This window comes from Podarcis erhardii (genome assembly GCF_964252035.2).
Source record: "Podarcis erhardii genome assembly, chromosome: 5".
Classification (NCBI taxonomy): domain Eukaryota; kingdom Metazoa; phylum Chordata; class Lepidosauria; order Squamata; family Lacertidae; genus Podarcis; species Podarcis erhardii.
In genome coordinates, this window is record NC_138509.1 from 86297229 (window position 1) to 86314350 (window position 17122).

General features: G+C 42.4%; 1 protein-coding gene and 1 long non-coding RNA gene across 12 annotated transcripts in view; one reads left to right on the forward strand and one right to left on the reverse strand.

The window, feature by feature from the left end:
• TNIK (TRAF2 and NCK interacting kinase) overlaps window positions 1-17122 on the reverse strand; it is a 295635-nt gene that overhangs the window by 96072 nt on the left and 182441 nt on the right. For 7 of the 8 annotated variants that reach the window (XR_014156696.1, XM_081862118.1, XM_081862117.1 and 4 more), the window contains 4 exons: window positions 12730-12820; window positions 11293-11423; window positions 3687-3741; window positions 2445-2523 (listed from right to left, as the gene is read on the reverse strand). Coding sequence is in view for 7 of the 8 variants with exons in the window: in XM_081862118.1 (XP_081718244.1) it covers window positions 2445-2523; window positions 3687-3741; window positions 11293-11423; window positions 12730-12820 (356 nt within the window). In the remaining variant the exon portion in view is untranslated. Of the gene's footprint in view, window positions 1-2444; window positions 2524-3686; window positions 3742-5090; window positions 5195-11292; window positions 11424-12729; window positions 12821-17122 lie in introns of those variants that run through there. The other variant, XM_081862123.1, reaches the window with a different exon arrangement.
• LOC309342375 lies at window positions 5186-16955 on the forward strand. Of its 4 annotated transcripts, none has more exons than XR_014156742.1 (4): window positions 5186-5286; window positions 10744-10889; window positions 15104-15155; window positions 16684-16955. It is a non-coding gene; the product is annotated as an uncharacterized lncRNA (long non-coding RNA). The 4 variants fall into 4 exon arrangements; XR_014156743.1 differs by lacking the exon at window positions 16684-16955 and adding an exon at window positions 16211-16640; XR_014156744.1 differs by lacking the exons at window positions 15104-15155; window positions 16684-16955 and adding an exon at window positions 13067-13450.

Genomic DNA, 17122 nt, shown 5'->3' on the forward strand with positions numbered 1-17122 from the left:
CTGCATCTCCCCACCCAAACAATTACAGACTCCCTGAGCAACGAGGTACTACAAAGAGTGAAACTAGGCTTTATTTCATGTGGGATAATGACCCAGTTTGGCATCCCCCATGTCTATTGGTGTACACATACATACAAACTGGGAGCATCAATAGTGCCCTTCTGGAGGTTTCACCCGGGGTAGAAACCCTGGCTAGCCGCCTGCCCCCCCCCCAGTAGCTACGACTCTGCCTTAATAGACCCTTAGTCACAGTTCCATCATTTGATTTCCTTCTGATTTCACCCAACCACCCCACCCTGACAACCATGTATCTGCAATTCGGGATGACAGCTGGTGCATCTGATGATCAGAACTTATGCCACAATAAATGTGTTAAGAGTTGTATCAGATGAAGTCTTCTCATTCGCACAAGGACTTCCACTTGTGCAATGGCACTTCCCATCCATCTTCCCACCCTGTGAACCCCATCCCCAAATCTTTTAAGGGCAATGTCCCAAGCCTCTGGAGCAGGTTTTGGGGTACAGGTGGTAATAGCAGGGGGAGGTGAAATTCCATTGCACAAGCAGAAATCCTTGCACTAACAGGATTACTTCACTGGATACAACCCTTGGTCTTTAAGATGCCATAAAACACTGTCGTTTTTACTACAAAAGAGACTAACAAGGCTTTCCCCCTGGAAATCAAGGAGTGCAGGGCTTGATTAAATCGTGTATTGACAGCTGATAGTAAAAAAGGGAAAGAGCCCAGATTCAAGGGGGAAAATGCTTGCAAAGCCTTACGAGATCCTTGAACAAAAGCCACCCCTAATAGCAGACAACCCACTGGCTGAGTCTTACTAAGAACTGATTCACAAGAAAACAACTACGGCGAGAATAAAGGAATAAAAATTGTTCCACAGCACACTGAGGAAATGCTAGTACTTAATGAAACGAAATCACTGTTTCGCCTTGATTATAGGCTGACTGCGAGTTACCGTATAAAACAATCCGCTGCTTTTAAGCAAATTAAAGCCATTTGAAAGCAGGTGCAGAGATGCAAAGACAAGAACTGAGTGGAGCGTTTTTCGCCTTGGCGTTCCCTCTGCCCCAACCCCCCCCTCCCCCCCCGTTTGCAGCAGCAGGTGAGACTCCAAATCCTCCACTACTTATCAGTGGATTTCACTGGTTTAACTTCTTCATCTTCAGCCCCCAAGGCGTTTTGCGGCCAACATACCATTTTTTCTCCATATTTAACAAGAGGTCTCCATCTACAGTGCTTTAGAGTCAGGCACCCTCACATGCTATAGGCAGGCTGGTCTAAACCCACTTAAGACCACTTCTCCTTGGACTCTGGAACCACAGAGTCCAGAAGGGAACTCCTGATCTCTCGGACTCTGAACAAACAGAGTTTAAACACTGCTTTCCTCTGTGAATGTAAGCCTTGCTAAAAACCAGAAGGCTGACAGATGGCAGGATCCTTAGCATGCTGTGCTTTCCCTGATGTAGAAGGGGAGGCTCACCACCCAACACTTAATCACACGGTTCCCATTGTTCTTCCATCCCAGAGCTCTCTCTCAGAGCCAAAATAGACATGACACTGAGCATATGATTGGCCATGGGTACTTTGCTTTTGTCTACTAAAATAGCAGCTGGAGTGGGGTGGGATGCTCATCCAGACTGGGATCAAGGTGGGGGGGGGAGGAAAAGGAGGTCTCTTTGGTTTTTTGTTTAGTTCTTTCTGAGGAGTATTTGTATATTTTAATATATGCACAAGGATTCCAAATGTCTTTGAAGATAATGTGATGACCTTTTCCCTTTCTGCTGATGTTCTAATGCTATTAGTTTTGCCTTTATTACATTGTATAAATTGTTTCAACAGCATTACACTATCTAAATCTTCATTGCTGTTATCTGTAGTGTCCTTGAAGATGGAATCTGATGTGAAACTTGTTGGATTAATACAATCTTTGTTGTTCTGTACCCTTAGGATTTCATCTTCCCCAGTCTTTTTTCTTCTGAAAAGTACTGGCCTAGCTCAGGGACAGGGAACCTTTGACCTTTCCAGATGCTGCTGCCCTCCAACACCCATCAGCACCAGCCAACAGCCCAATGGGCAAGGATGATGGGATTTGTAGTATTTGTAGACTACAAATCCCATAATCCCTGACCTGTTGGCTGGTGCTGATGAGCTATAGATTTCCCACCCCTAACACATAGAATTCGGCCCATACCTTTGATGAACAAATGATTACAATTTGTAAAACCTGTCATCCCCACCAAAGTTGTCCAATTTCTGCACACACAATTTACCATCCGTTTTTAATAAGGACGAAATCACACCTCATTTCTTGCAGAGGTGGGTTTTGTCTTGTTTTTGCAGTGCCCAGAACATAAATAAAATACAATGGCTCCTTCCAGCATGCAAATCAAGCTCATATGTGGAGAGCGGTAGGCGGGCACACTCACCATTTCTTTGATTTCAACCTGGGGGCTGGGTTCCGAGGAATGAGGAATAAAGCTCTCATGGGATGCATGTCACAAAGGGCTGGGGAAAAAAACCCCAAATAGAAGGCATCAGGTACAGTACAAAACATAATACAGTACATAGAACATTCTACCAAAGACATTCAGTGCTTTATTGAAATCCTTTTGGTGTTCTCTCTACAACCACATGAGGCACAGGAAGCTGAACTTGTTGAGTTTGTCAATGGGCTTTAACGCCTGCTCTGCTCTCCCAGTGAAAACACAGTGCTATGCATGACTCCTGCTAAGAGCTGCAGGCTTAACCTTACAGCACAGTTTCTCTTTCAGCCATGTTCCAGAATGAATTTTATTTTCTCCCACAGAACCCGTTGTACTTTGCTGAGAACTTGCAACCGGACAACCCCACCCCTCTGTTTTCTCTTTCCCCACCAGGCATTCCATTTCTTGGAACCAAGCTTAAGTGTGAAGGCATCTCGGGCTTTTATTTCTTGTGATATTATACCGTATTTTTCGCTCTGTAAGACGCACCAGACCACAAGTTTTTGGAGGAGGAAAACAAGAAAAAAAATAATTCTGAATCTCAGAAGCCAGAACAGCAAGAGGGATCGCTGCGCAGTGAAAGCAGGAATCCCTCTTGCTGTTCTGGCTTCTGGGATAGCTGTGCAGCCTGCATTCGCTCCATAAGACGCACAAACATTTCCCCTTACTTTTTAGAAGGGGAAAAAGTGAGTCTTATAGAGCAAAAAATACGGTGTGTGTATATATATATACTTTTATCTCCCCCGAGGTGTATGTGTGTGTGTGTGTATATATATATATATATATATATATATATATATATATATATATGCCTGCTTTTCTGCCAAAGGAGCTCAGGATGGCAAACAGTTCTGTGATTAAATAAAATAAAACATTTAAAATAGGTTAGAAACATCTAAAAACAAAAAAGCATTTTAAACAAATTTAAAGCCATATTAAATAAATAAATAAATAAATAAAGCAAATACTTTGAAAAATACTTAGAATCATAGAGTTGGAAGGGACCCTGAAGGGTCCTATGAATCCTATCCTATGAATTCCATATCTATCTCATTTCAGCGCTCTACTTGGTGATCACCTATATACAATTTATCACTGCAGGACTGGACATGCTGATAGCGCATAATGAACCTTAACAAGCAGCAATCCAAGTTATGATAAAGTGTGAAATTGGGTTGTACTCACGAGGAGCTCCTTCTGCCATCTCAATGGCTGTTATCCCCAAAGACCACAAATCGCTCTGAAAGAAACAATCACAAAAACACCCTTTAAGAAATGCACATTAGCTGAACCTGTAGCAAATTGGTAATTGTCTGATGGAGCTACTGCTAGGCCAGAACAAGTTATTGGCTAACTTAATGCTCAAAGTTTGATCTGCATTGTCTAAATTAAGTACCTGATCTCCTAAGCTTAGAAGATTTAGGCCTTTCAGACACCAATTTTTATGTTCTTCCCACTGTTAGAGCTGCAGAGTTATGGGGAGGGCCCCACAGACTGGAAAGGGGGGGGGGTCACAATTGCTATGAAGCTATGTAATCCAACGTGATCCTCTTTCAATAACAAAGGAATAACTCTTTGAAATGTAAAAACCCAAACAGGCTGTCAGTTAATCTTCCTGCAAAGGCAGGAGGCAATTACGAGCAGGAAAGGGTTCAAAACAGAGCAGCCAAAATTATTTACGGATTGGAGCACCTACCCCGTGAGAAAAGCTAATGAATCTGGGGTTCTATTTTATTTCAAAAAAGTATATTCCGCTTTTTAAAAATAATAATCCCAAAGCAGGGCATGTGAAACACACACATACACACATTCAGATGCATATTTTACTTCAGATATACAGAAAGGCAGAGAAAATTGATGTCGAGGAATCTGTAAGCAATTATTGAAGAACTGGCCACTAAACAGATGTTGCCCCAGTCCAGACATAATGTTCTTGGTCTAATAAAGCCTGTTTTTATTATACTGAGAATGAGTGTTTGGGGCTACACCCCAACTCCTCTGCTCCTTCCTCCCCTCTCTCTTGCACCATAATTTAATATTTCCCGGGCTTCTTAAACCACACCGTCCCATTAATCCCAACCAGGAAACTATGCTTTAAATCTTGAACTATAAACTGGGATACGAATCCTCCTGGCTTCATAATAGTTTCACCGTCTGGATGTAAATGGAAAGTTTGGTTTAAGAAAAACCAGAACTGTTGAATTATAAGCACACAAGAGAAGGAAAGAGGAAATGTGTGGGGCGCATTCTAACAAATCATGGCAGAAAGGTTACCAATGTGGCACTCGCCAGAACCGCCGATGGTGCTCACAAAATATCTCAGTATATGTCTCCTCAAAAATCCACAATGCACTAAAGACTGTTTGTGCTTCCTGCTCAGTTCCTGACTGGTTTGGCTTATCCTACATTGAACATGCCCCCTCAGACATGCCCATATTTCAATGGATGCCAGGAATAGACACCCAACCTCCTTTATGTTCTGAACAGAGGAGAGATGATGAGAGCTTCTCTCTGTGAGTAATGTGGTGAATGATATTAAGTGGCTTTTTCCCTACTGATTTTTTTTTGGGGGTGGAGGACTGCCTACACCTTTTTTGTGGTTCTGTGTCTTTTTCTGCTCTTCCAGACCTGGCAGCCATTTTGTGTTGCACCGTGGCCCTCAGAGCGGCCATTTTGTAACGGGCAAACCGCGTCACTCCCTCAAAATTCCGTATGTGTCCGCTGGCCCCCTGAAATATACTCGGAGTCAAGAGTGGATTTCATGCTCTTTATTCAGCTCATAGTGGTGAGGAGGAATGGAAGTTTCCCCAGAATGTCTGCTTTATATACATTATTTACACAATGGGCCCCACGTGATTGGCTAATTCCGGGATTCTCCTGTAGGCCAATCAGGTTGCGGATTCATTTCCACCTGGAGCTGGATTGGGTGGCTCCTGTGGACCAATCAGACTGCTGCATTCTGGATCCTATTGTTCTAGGATCAATCAGACTGCTGCATTTTGGATCTTATTCAACTCAGTACATAACACCCCCCAAAAAAGTTGCAGATTCCTGGATTATTTCTTCTGAATTGGTTAACATAATCTCTAAGAAAATGAGAATTAAAACTAATGCTAAATGTATCAAGACTATAAGCAACTGAAAAAGTCTCCCTTTCGGTGTAGTTCTTTTCTCTTTATTCCTTTTCTGGCTAATCTGTCATAGGAACATAGGAAGGCCCTTTATGGTGCCAGACCATTGGGCCATTAGCTCTGTGCTGTTGACATTGATTGGCAGCGGCTCACCAGGAGTTTGCAGGGGTCTTTCCCAGCCCTACCTAGAGATGCCAGGGATTGACAGCGAACGCTCTCTTTTGTAACTGGCTTTTCTAACTGCTCTTAACAGACTTTAACTGCATTGGAACGCTCCTGTCAATCGCAAGCAGTTCACTGCCAATGCTAGGGCAGTACACATCCACCCCAAGTCATTTTTCGATGAGAAATTAAACGACTGACGTTTTTAAGATAACAGCAGTCAAGGATGGTGTGGTGCAAAAAACGAAATATCAAGAATTGGAATTTCTTAGTACTTAAAGAATTGCCATAAGCTAGGCAGTTTGCTAGACTACAAAATGAGAGGGCAGAACTCTTATTTAGATAAATAAGCCCGAAGCATAGGCATTTAAAAGAATGGAAGATAGTCCAACATTTCTAGATAATCAGCTGAAGAAAAGTCTCAGATGAAAGTGTAAAAATATTTTTTTAAGTACTTCCAACTGTTGTCAGATATACTTTTTCTTTCCTTCCATCTATTACCCTTTTTAATTATTTCACTTCTCCCACATGCCTTTGCTGGCCCTTTTACATCAATGAATCTCCTTCCCGAACCTTGTTAGCACTAGGTTTACACAGAGGTAATACCGTAAAATGTCCCTCAGACCAGATGTTTGTTTGCCAGCTGTAAATTTGTTTTGCTTGTGTGGCAGGAGACATGTATATAGGATAAAATCAAATGCAGAATTACAATAATGTTTCCATCAGTGCAGGGATTTCTGATTGTGCAACAGAACATCTCTCCTTCCCCCACATCTGTTCTAAGGGTTCCTCCAACCCCCCCCCCAGCCTATTTCAGAAGGGTACAGGGCATGTGGGGAGAAAGTCCAACTGTACAAGAAGAAATCTTTGCACTGATGGGACTCCTTAGTAGGATATGTCCTACAGAATCTACTTTTTACTAGATGTTGACAAAATTCCACCAGGTGCCAATCACAAATCCTGAAATGGGATGGTAGACACCAAATCATTTCCATTGAGCTTTGCAATCCATGGAACAGGTTTGGTGGTGGTGGTTGTTGTTTAGTCGTTTAGTCGTGTCCGACTCTTCGTGACCCCATGGACCAGAGCACGCCAGGCACTCCTGTCTTCCACTGCCTCCCGCAGTTTGGGCAAACTCATGCTGGTAGCTTCGAGAACACTATCCAACCATCTCGTCCTCTGTCGTCCCCTTCTCCTTGTGCCCTCCATCTTTCCCAACATCAGGGTCTTTTCCAGGGAGTCTTCTCTTCTCATGAGGTGGCCAAAGTATTGGAGCCTCAGCTTCAGGATCTGTCCTTCCAGTGAGCACTCAGGGCTGATTTCCTTCAGAATGGATCGGTTTGATCTTCTTGCAATCCACGGGACTCTCAAGAGTCTCCTCCAGCACCATAATTCAAAAGCATCAATTCTTCGGCGATCAGCCTTCTTTATGGTCCAGCTCTCACTTCCATACATCACTACTCAGAAAACCATAGCTTTTACTATATGGACCTTTGTTGGCAAAGTGATGTCTGTACTTTTTAAGATGCTGTCTAGGTTTTTGACTACAGGTTTGGTAGTCACCCTAAAAGCAGGGAAAGGCTGGAACTCAGTGGTAGAGCACCTGCTTTGCATGAAGAAGGTCTCCGGTTCAATCCGTAGCATCTCCAGGTAAGACAGGGAATATCCTCTGTCTGAAACTGTGGAGAACTCTGCTGCCAATCAGTGTAGACAATATCAAGCCAGTCTGACACTTCCCTATGTTCCTAAGTCACAAAACACGGATCAATAATTACGTCCCGCATTTGACAAAACAACACAAGAAACAATTAGGTTTCCACTTGGCTTTTAACAGTTAGGATTACATGGTAATTAAGGTTTAAATAAAACGAGGCAGAAGTTTTCTCTTAAAAAGGGGCTAACACATCTGCACTATCTTTTTTCCCTGCCAAGAAGAAATGAACTGCTATCTTCTTTTGCTTCTGAATAAATTTAGAAGCTTTCTGAAAAGATAAGTAAGTAATGGCAGACAGAAGAGAAAAACAAAACTATTACAAAGCGGCTTTTGTATATCTCCTCCATCACATGGAGTGTTTTTGCGTGGTATTAACTGTATTATTCGGCAGATTATGAAGCCAGCTCTGTTTGGCTAAAGAAACCAGAAGCATTTCTGTCCAGTATGTGTAGACTTTGGAATTTCCTCTTTGTAGCCAGTCATCAGAGATTTTGTGTTTATTATCTTAAGCCAAAGTATGACAGGATCCAATCTGTATGCCTTTTTTGATGACAATTTGTTTGAAAAAGGATGGCAGTTGCATTAATATGAAGCAGTTGCATTAATCGTATTGGACTATTATGCCCAATAAGTTACAGTATATCTCAAGTGTATCCTATGACAACAAATTATGAAAACTACCTAAAATTAAACATCTAAGGACCAAACTGACCTCATCCTGTGTTAACAAATTCTAACATGCATCAAGTGCCATATTTCCACCAAGAAAGAAATGGTAGGTTTCTCAAATCCAGCCACAAACTTAATAGAGTTTTGGCTGGCATCAAGTGATGGAGTCACAAGAAGACGCACAATTGATACCCAATGAAGTAAGTCTCCCCACAATTCCCATACTATGGCTTATTTTGCCAATATGAAAATCTTAATTATGGGAATCATGCCATAATTGATTCCGATGACATGCCTATGGAGCCGGGTGGACACTGCCTCAACTATTATTCCCCAAACTGGCAAAGCTGAAACAGTCCTATAGTTGTTACACTCTTCTGGATCCAAGGAAATGCTGTTTCAAGTAAGGGTCAGAACACTACGTCTTTCAACCAGGCAGGCATCACCACTTCCTGCTTTGATGCACTGGTGCATTTACGGCAGTTTGTTAATCAAATTAGCTGAGCTAGATATGTTAATATAAGGCAAAAGGGACAGGAGTTTAATGTAAACCCTGCTCCAGCCAAGATGAGCTCTAAAATGAGCTTCTCCAAGCTGTGATTGATCATATTCAGCCTAAGTTTCTCTCTATCTGCATGCAAGTCATTTTTCTTGCAGCTTATCTCATGGGAAACTTGTTCAACTGCTTGGCGAGGGGGCACCTAGAGGGAGGGATGGGTGAATCTATCAGTTTCAGTTTGTCTCCGTTTCTCATTTTTCCAATCCGCAGTTCAGTTCTGCACATTACCATGTCAGCTTGCAACTTTTTTAGAAAATAAAAGTCCTCCTAAATATCCATCAGTATTCTTGTGCATGTCTTTCATTAACATACACATCTTTATGCAATTTTGCATAAAAGACCCATTTTTTGCAAAGTGATTTCCCTTAATGTAATGCCTTTTATTGTATGTTATTTTTCACTTATATATGCATTTTTATGCAGACTTTAACCAAGTACATGCATTTTTTGTGCATGTTAATTGGCTGGAAAACTACACTGCAAAATTCAGAGAAGTGTAAATGTAAAAGGACGGCTGTGCTGCAAAGTATTGTTTCAGGAAGTGTAAATTATGTGGGTTCGCCTTTAAATGTGAACTGAAACAAATGTCTACTGTCCTTACCTGGGAGCAACAGTGTCAAGAAATTGGGACAGGGCTCTTCTTCCCACTGGTTAAGTGGCAAAGTGACCAGAAAACATGTAAACACAGTCAACTCTACTGATTCTAAGATGGGATGTTGAAGCTCTTAGTGATGCTTCCAGTGCCCTCCTTCTCAAACACTGGCAAAGCAGGCAAAAGTACACTGCTGTGCTTGAGAAAAGAGGAAATTATTAAACTCATGCTTCTTCTTTTGCTCTCTTCCTCTATTTCAGCAGTATTGTTGCTTTCCATGAGCCTAAAAATCACACTGTCCATTTGCTATCTATGTATAACCTTTCTCCCTTGCTTCTCCCTATCACTGAAGCTCTGCCTTCTGGTACCCATCTGGCTCCTTCTGTTGGTCTGTTTTAAATGTCTGATAAAAAACCTGAGCTCAGTCTGGTATTCTGAAACAGAACTCCTGGCTGGTGATTTTCCTCCATTCCTCTTCCCTTGTTTATCTAGCTACTTACATAGATCGTAAGCCTAAAGGCAAGGCCTGCATCTCCTGCCCCTCCCCTTCTTCTTTAAACACTGTGCTCACACCTTATTCTGGAAGTAATAATTATTTTTAAAAGGACCTGGGAAAAGGTGTCTAGCCCTGCACTGCTGGCTCGGGTCCAGAAGGATCTGGCACGAAGCCTGAAATCCAGAATTTTAATGACAATGACAAATCCCTAATGAATATCAAGTTCACTTTCCAGGGACTGACTGCCTTATGGACTGCTCATCTCTCCAGATTATTTCCAGAATAGAAAATTTAACAAGGAATCAATCTGGCACTGGCAAAGCAGTCTGCCTTCACTGACAAGCTTTTGACAGGCTTCACTCACTCAGAAAACTGCCTCTGCTGTCTGTCTGTAAGTGAACAAGTTTATGAGAGGGTGATTTCAACCAGAGATTTTAGAAGCCAGCTGCTTAGGAAAAGTGGGTGGCCTTTGGCCCTCTTCAAAACAGCAGAACCATGGAAATCAGCATTCAATGCACCTGCATATTTTCAATGCATTTTAGCTGCTGATTAAATTGCTCTGCATCCTAACATTACCTTTCCTCCAAACAGCTTTTTTATTCTCACAACAAGCCTGTAAAGTAGAAGGTGACATTTTCCTCCCCCACCCCACCCCCACCAAAATAAAAGCAGCTAGGCTTCATTCATGAGCCAAGAGCCTAAGGGCTGTGTGTGCATGCACATTAGTTTTAGGGTTTCATGTCTGCCGTTTGAAACCTACTTTGAGAATCATTTGATCGAAAAGAGGCTATAGATCTTCAAATGAAATACATACAATATTGTTTAAATGCATGGATAATGTCACACGTAGTTTGGCCCTGAAATGTTGCACTTCTCTGAACTGACCATTAATTTAACTTGCACACTGTGTTTTCATTAGGAACGTTTTCTCAGGATTGGCTGGGTGAGATTCAAACCAGGATTCCTTGGCTTGTGCAGTGATGCCCTTTGTGGTGAGCCATAGATGCAGGAGCAAGAATGGGCAGCATGGTCCTTTTGAGTCCAAGCATGCTGCATCCCACCCAGGTAGGTCATCAGTTAGACCTAGACTTTTTATAAATGCTTCTGGGTTAAGCCTGGGGCTTTGCTTGGATCAACAACCAGATTCTAGCCTTGCTTACATAGCTCTGTCATCTTGCTCCAGGTACCTGCCTGTCACCTAGGTCTGCTCTCTTGCCTATCTTCCCTGCTTTTCAGTCTGCCAGCTTCCTTAACAGCTTTCCTGCCTTCATCCTGGTTTTAACTTCCCTTCAGATAGTCTTCCCTATAACAGCTTTTATGCTGGTCCACCTGTGGAACTGCCTCAGAGCATCATTCAACTCCAGTCTCAATCCTGCAGGACTGGCACTTCCTCTCCCCCTGCGCAAAACTACTAAGATCCAGCATTCGCAACCAAGGATATATTAGGCAACATCGTTTTTTAAGATACCTTGAAGTCGTAAGTGGCATCAGGGTTTTCGTCACAGGCTATAACCTCGGGGGCCATCCAGTATGGAGTTCCGATGAATGTATTTCTTCTGCCAACTGTTCTGTCAAGCTGAGCACTGACTCCGAAATCCACTGGGAATCAAAGCAACGACAACAGGAGAGCTTTAATGAGGCATAAACATGGCTTGATTTATGCGAGGCAATGAAAGGACATACAAGTCATGTTAAATGACAAGAGGATGGTGCCCCCTGCCATGAACTAGGCAAAGTTCATGGGGAGCACCATTCATTTTGAAGATCAGAGCATTCCCTTCCTTTAAAAAGGACTGGAGCCCAAGGAAAGTTCAACCCACAGAATGTTCTCCCTTGTATTCGGTGGGTTTGGACTCAAGTCATTGCGGGCCACTTGCATGAGAGTTGATCTTCAAGCTGAGATTTCTGAGAACAAGGTGCTACCTTTGTTGTGGGCTCATAAGGGCTCCACATCTATCTTCAGAAGAGCTCCTATCTAGAGCTAAGGCTTTTGAGTTCTTCTTGGCCCAACACAATCAGGAAAAATGTCCACTCAGACACTGCTTAGTCCCCAGTGTTGCTCTGAGTGTTCCAGTGTTCCTAGACCAGCAGCCTACAGGCACTAATCACCTTTTAGCCAAATATCTAAACAGTATCACTTTACTTTTAAGTGATTTTCATGGTGAGCTCTTTCAGCTATACAGCACAAGTGAGTTGGACTAGACCGGCAAAAGGAATGCTGCTAGCCTCTCCCAATTATTTCCCAGTCCTGCTTCTCCCTGGCCACATCCCCTCAAGGACCAGCTGAAACCGAGGTCTCGAGCTCGTTAAACAAGCGGATCTTTGTAGCCAGAGTTGTTTACATGCTGATCTCCTGCCCAAGTCCACATAGTTCCTCAGGGACTTGAAAAGAAGGACGGTTGATTTGCATGGAAATGATTTGCAGGGCTGGAGAGTAGGAAAGTGTTTCTAAGAGAGGCAGGGACAGCTGCGAGGGATTAATAGCCATCTTGAGTGGGGTTAAAAAAAAAGAAAAAGCTAAACCTTGACCACTGATATCCCTAGCCAGAATCTCTTCATTTTACAAATTCTTAGCAGAAGCTGCCAATTATTTTTTTCCAGGGTTTACTCTGTGACCGTTAAGAAACTTAAAATAAGGGAAGTCACAGTTTTTAGCTCTCATCGCCTGCTTATGGTTCCACATGGTTCTGCATTCCAAAACGCGATCATGGCATGCAGATTCCTGGACCTTCTTTTTCAAATTCCTTACAGGCCAGTGCTTAGCTCTACTTCTTAGAGGAGCTCTTGACTTTGGTATTAACAACCGAGTCCTTCTAAGGTGAGGACCAGCTAAGACTTTTCAGAAAAGCCTGATTCCACGCTTCCCTGCAATTTCCCACTGGTTGGGAGGGGTGGGAATTCTTACCTAGTTTAACTTCTGCATTTTCTGTCAGCAAAACGTTTTGTCCTTTAATATCTCGATGGATTACTTTATGTTGGTGGAGATGGCTTAAACCCTAGAGGAGTCAAAAAAAGGGAAAATCATCATTACATTTCAACTTTCTTTTAGCCATCCAAAGACAGCTGGGGTCAAACGCAAGCCTACATTACAAGGGGGTGGGCAAATATCACATTAGGGGATGGAGTCGAAGTGGTCCCCCAAAATGCCATTTAGTTATTTGTTACTTTTCATGTCTACAGGTGCTTTGCCAATAACCTTACACTCACTCACTCTCTCTCTCTCTCTCTCTCTTTCTTTACAGAGATTTTTAAGCTTCCTTGAATTGGCTGGGAGCAGCTTCAGTCAGCTATCAGTCAGACCACCCTATTTTCCCAGAGTGCATCAACTGGAATAATGTTGCATCATGACATACCATTGGTTCCAGACAGTGCTTTTTTCCTTAAAAAATATTCAGGGGTACTCTCATTTTCCTACTCACATTGAAATACTGCCCCTCAATGAGGCCAAACTTAGATACACGAAATGTTTAGGGGTATGCGTACCCCTGTGCCCCTCCCCCCAAAAGTACTGGTTCCAGATACAGTGGTACCTCGGGTTAAGTACTTAATTCGTTCCGGAGGTCCATTCTTAACCTGAAACTGTTCTTAACCTGAAGCACCACTTTAGCTAATGGGGCCTCCTGCTGCCACCACGCAACCGGAGCACGATTTCTGTTCTTATCCTGAAGCAAAGTTCTTAACCTGAAGCACTATTTCTGGATTAGCGGAGTCTGTAACCTGAAGCGTATGTAACCTGAAGCGTATGTAACCTGAAGCGTATGTAACCCGAGGTACCACTGTACACTGCTTGCAGGGGAGGCAAAATGGGGTAGGAGATGGGTAACTCTTTCTAGCCACACACCAAATCATTTTAAACTTCCATTGTTTCTATGGGGGGAAATGCAATCAAATTTTAGCTATTTTTCAAGGAAGCCACTCATGATCCTAACAACAAACACTTGCTTCTTCTTGCTAGTTTCAGTATCAATAAACTGCAATTCCAGATTCTATGATGTATCGATGAAATAAACGCTCAGGGAAGTGAGGAGAAATCTGCCACAGCCACACAAATTACTACGTAGCTTGAACGCGACCCTAATCTAATCATAGCTCATATTAAAAGCTTGTCTTGAGAGCTAGAAGTAAAATAGCTTGCCTTTGTACCTTTTTATTAGGTCATTAATTCTTCTCATTTTTCGTAGGCTCCATTTTTATTTCACACATCCACGTTGGAGGGTTTAAAAAATAATATCCACCTAAATTGCAATTCTAGTAAAGTATGGTTTGCTTTCATGGCTATATACATATCTACTTTAGATTTCACATTAGCATTCATATGTTCAAAATGAAAAAATATTTCCACTGTCTACTTGCAGCATTTATGAGTTGTTTTATTCGTATTTCACCAGGGCTGTATTTTTGAAAAATAGGGATGCAGAAATCTGGCTGTGCTGTTACCTAAGAGGTTTCCCTGTAATTTATTCTCTGGATTCTAGGGTTAAATTTGTGCTCTTTAACAGCATGTAAGCCTACGAGGACACCTTATAAAAAAAAATCAGAACACTGGTCTGTCTAAGCCAGGGGTCAGCAAACTTTTCCAGCAGGGGGGCCGGTCTACTGTCCCTCAGACCTTGTGGAGGGCTGGACTATATTTTGAAAAAAAATTATAATGAATGAATTCCTATGCCTCACAAATAACCCAGAGATGCATCTTAAATAAAAGCACACATTCTACTCATGTAAAAACACGCTGATTCCCGGACTGCCCGAAGGCCGGATATAGAAGGCAATTGGGCCGCATCCGGCCCCCGGGCCTTAGGTTGCCTAACCATGGACTAGAGAACCCTTGTGGTCCCTTCTAACTCTATGATTCTGTGATTCTCCAAGTCTACTTCTGCCTGTTCTGACTGACAGCAGCTTTGCAAGGTTTCAGTCCGAGACCTTTGCTATTCCCACTTGGGACCTCATATAGCCACACAAACATGCCCCTTGAACACGCAACAAATGGCAATTTGGGTTTTCTGCAAAATGTAGTTTGCTCCGATTCAGCAGTAAAGAGTGGGTTTTCATGGGGAAAGATCTGGAGCAAAAAAAGAGAGAGTGTGTGTGCTTGGACACAGGGCTTTAAAACACTGACCGTGCCTGGAAAGTGAGTAGGAAAAGGTGGATAAGCCCTAAGCTTTTCAGTCTTGGCTCCTTATGAAGTACATATATGGTATGAGCTGATTCAAGGTATAGGTATGTTGCATAGGTTGTTCGCTCTTTTGCAAACCGTTTCTTTTTAATATTTTGTTTTGAAGAGGCCCATAAAGGCTCTGCATTTTCTTCAGGGACAATTACAAATAAAGCAAGGTAAGAAGACCCAAAAGTCTCCTTATTAGTATATAGGATTTAACTGCACTGCCTCTTAACTCTGAAGAATGCTGGTTGGGAATATTTACTGTATTCATAGATTGCACACCACTATTTTTACAAGCTTTCTGCTGATTAGGAGTGAGGAGGGGATGAAAACTTTTTTCTACACAAATGTTCTCAAATTAACTTCTCTTGGGATCCAAGCCTCACTGGGGGATTCCTCCTCCCCGCAAGCAGTCCCCACACCCCAGCTGACATTGTTCACAAGCTCTCTGCAACCTCTGATAGAGGCTTTTCGGGGTACAGGTGGTGACAAGGAGAAGATGCGAGAAGAAGACTCTGTCAGCTTCCTTGAGCTTCCTTGGATCTTAGGATCCAAGTCACTGTGCTTAAATTGAGGCCAGTCCAGATACAGAACTGATAAATATACAAAGGAGAGGTAGAGTATACACTCTCGCAAACACAAAGTGCCCTGGGTGGGGAGATAAGGCACAAAGCTGTAAAAATAATGAATTTAATCAACAATATTGATTAAGCGAGCCAGTCTCTTAAAGAGAATTCAGGGTCCCTAAACTGCTGGAAGCTGGCAATAAATACAGCATTTACCGTAATCTTTCGTGGTGTCAGAGGGAGAAAGGTGTGAAATTTGTTGTAAGGTGCCAAGGGTAATTCTTTTGGAGGGAAACAGTTAATTGTTTGTTTATATTATATTATATTATATTATATTATATTATATTATATTATATTATATTATATTATTATAATATTTACATCATAACAACTACAACAATATAACCCACAAGGGAAAAACAACCACCTCCCTTTTTAAGCAGAGATTTGTCTTTTTGTTCACTTTGTTTATAGCAGTGGACATTACATGTTGCACCGAAGAGATGCACCTTTCGGTTTGATATCCAGGAGGCAGCAGAGGCTAGGTTTACCATGCCACTCATTCCTTGGTAACCTCCTGTTTAGATTACTGCAATGCATACGTCTGTAAAGATGGCCAAGAGGCATTTAATTCTCCCATTTATTTCTCCCCATTTCCTCAGATCCAAGAAAGATGCCGCACACCATCATTCAAATCAGATGAGATTTGCTAGGATGAGGGACAGGGCCTTCTTTGTGAAGGCCCAACCTGCACTGTGGAACTCTTTGCCAAGCGATGCTCCTCACATCATCTCCCTAAAAGTAGTTGGCCAGACATCATTTAAACTCTTTTGGCAAGAGGGGTTCACCACTGCTCTTCTATTTTGATTATTTTATTTGACTGTCTGTTTTAACGCTGAATCATGTAAATGACATGAATGTAACACCTCGTTTGAGCATTCTGTTTTAGGTCAGAGTTTGTGCTGCCGCTGTTTACCTATTTGGGTTTTATATCCATCGTTGTAGCAGAGCATTATGCCATGCCTTAGTTGCCATGCATCGTTTTGGATACTTATGGGCCAAGAGGAGGTTCATAAATATTATAGATTTAAAGAATAATAAATAATAGACAGAATCACTTGTGATTTTTCCTCAGGAAAATCCATCTCTATGGTCCATTCACGATGGAGTCTCCTGAAGCACTATCACTGGTGGTAAAAAAAAAAACAGGAAGGAGAGATATCCATCTCTCACCCAACCTCTCTCTCTCTGTGGCACTCTTGGTTTATGAACAGACTGATATTATATCCTCAGAGTCCTGCGCAGTCAGAAACCTGATCCTGTCCTGCTGATTTCTGTTATCTAAATCTGTGTAAGACAAGAGTGAACGGTTTCTGTTATCTGAGAGCAGCTTTGTTCCTTCTGCCCGGGGATCGCATCCACAACGGGGGGACTGCATAGTCTTCTGACGGCCTTCACAACTTGAAACCCACCAAAGCAAACACAGCTTCCGGGTTTTGTTACAGGTTTTCTGACATGCCTGGCGGGTCACAGTCTATGCAAGCCTGGTCTAGCTGAGCCCCCTGCATAACCTG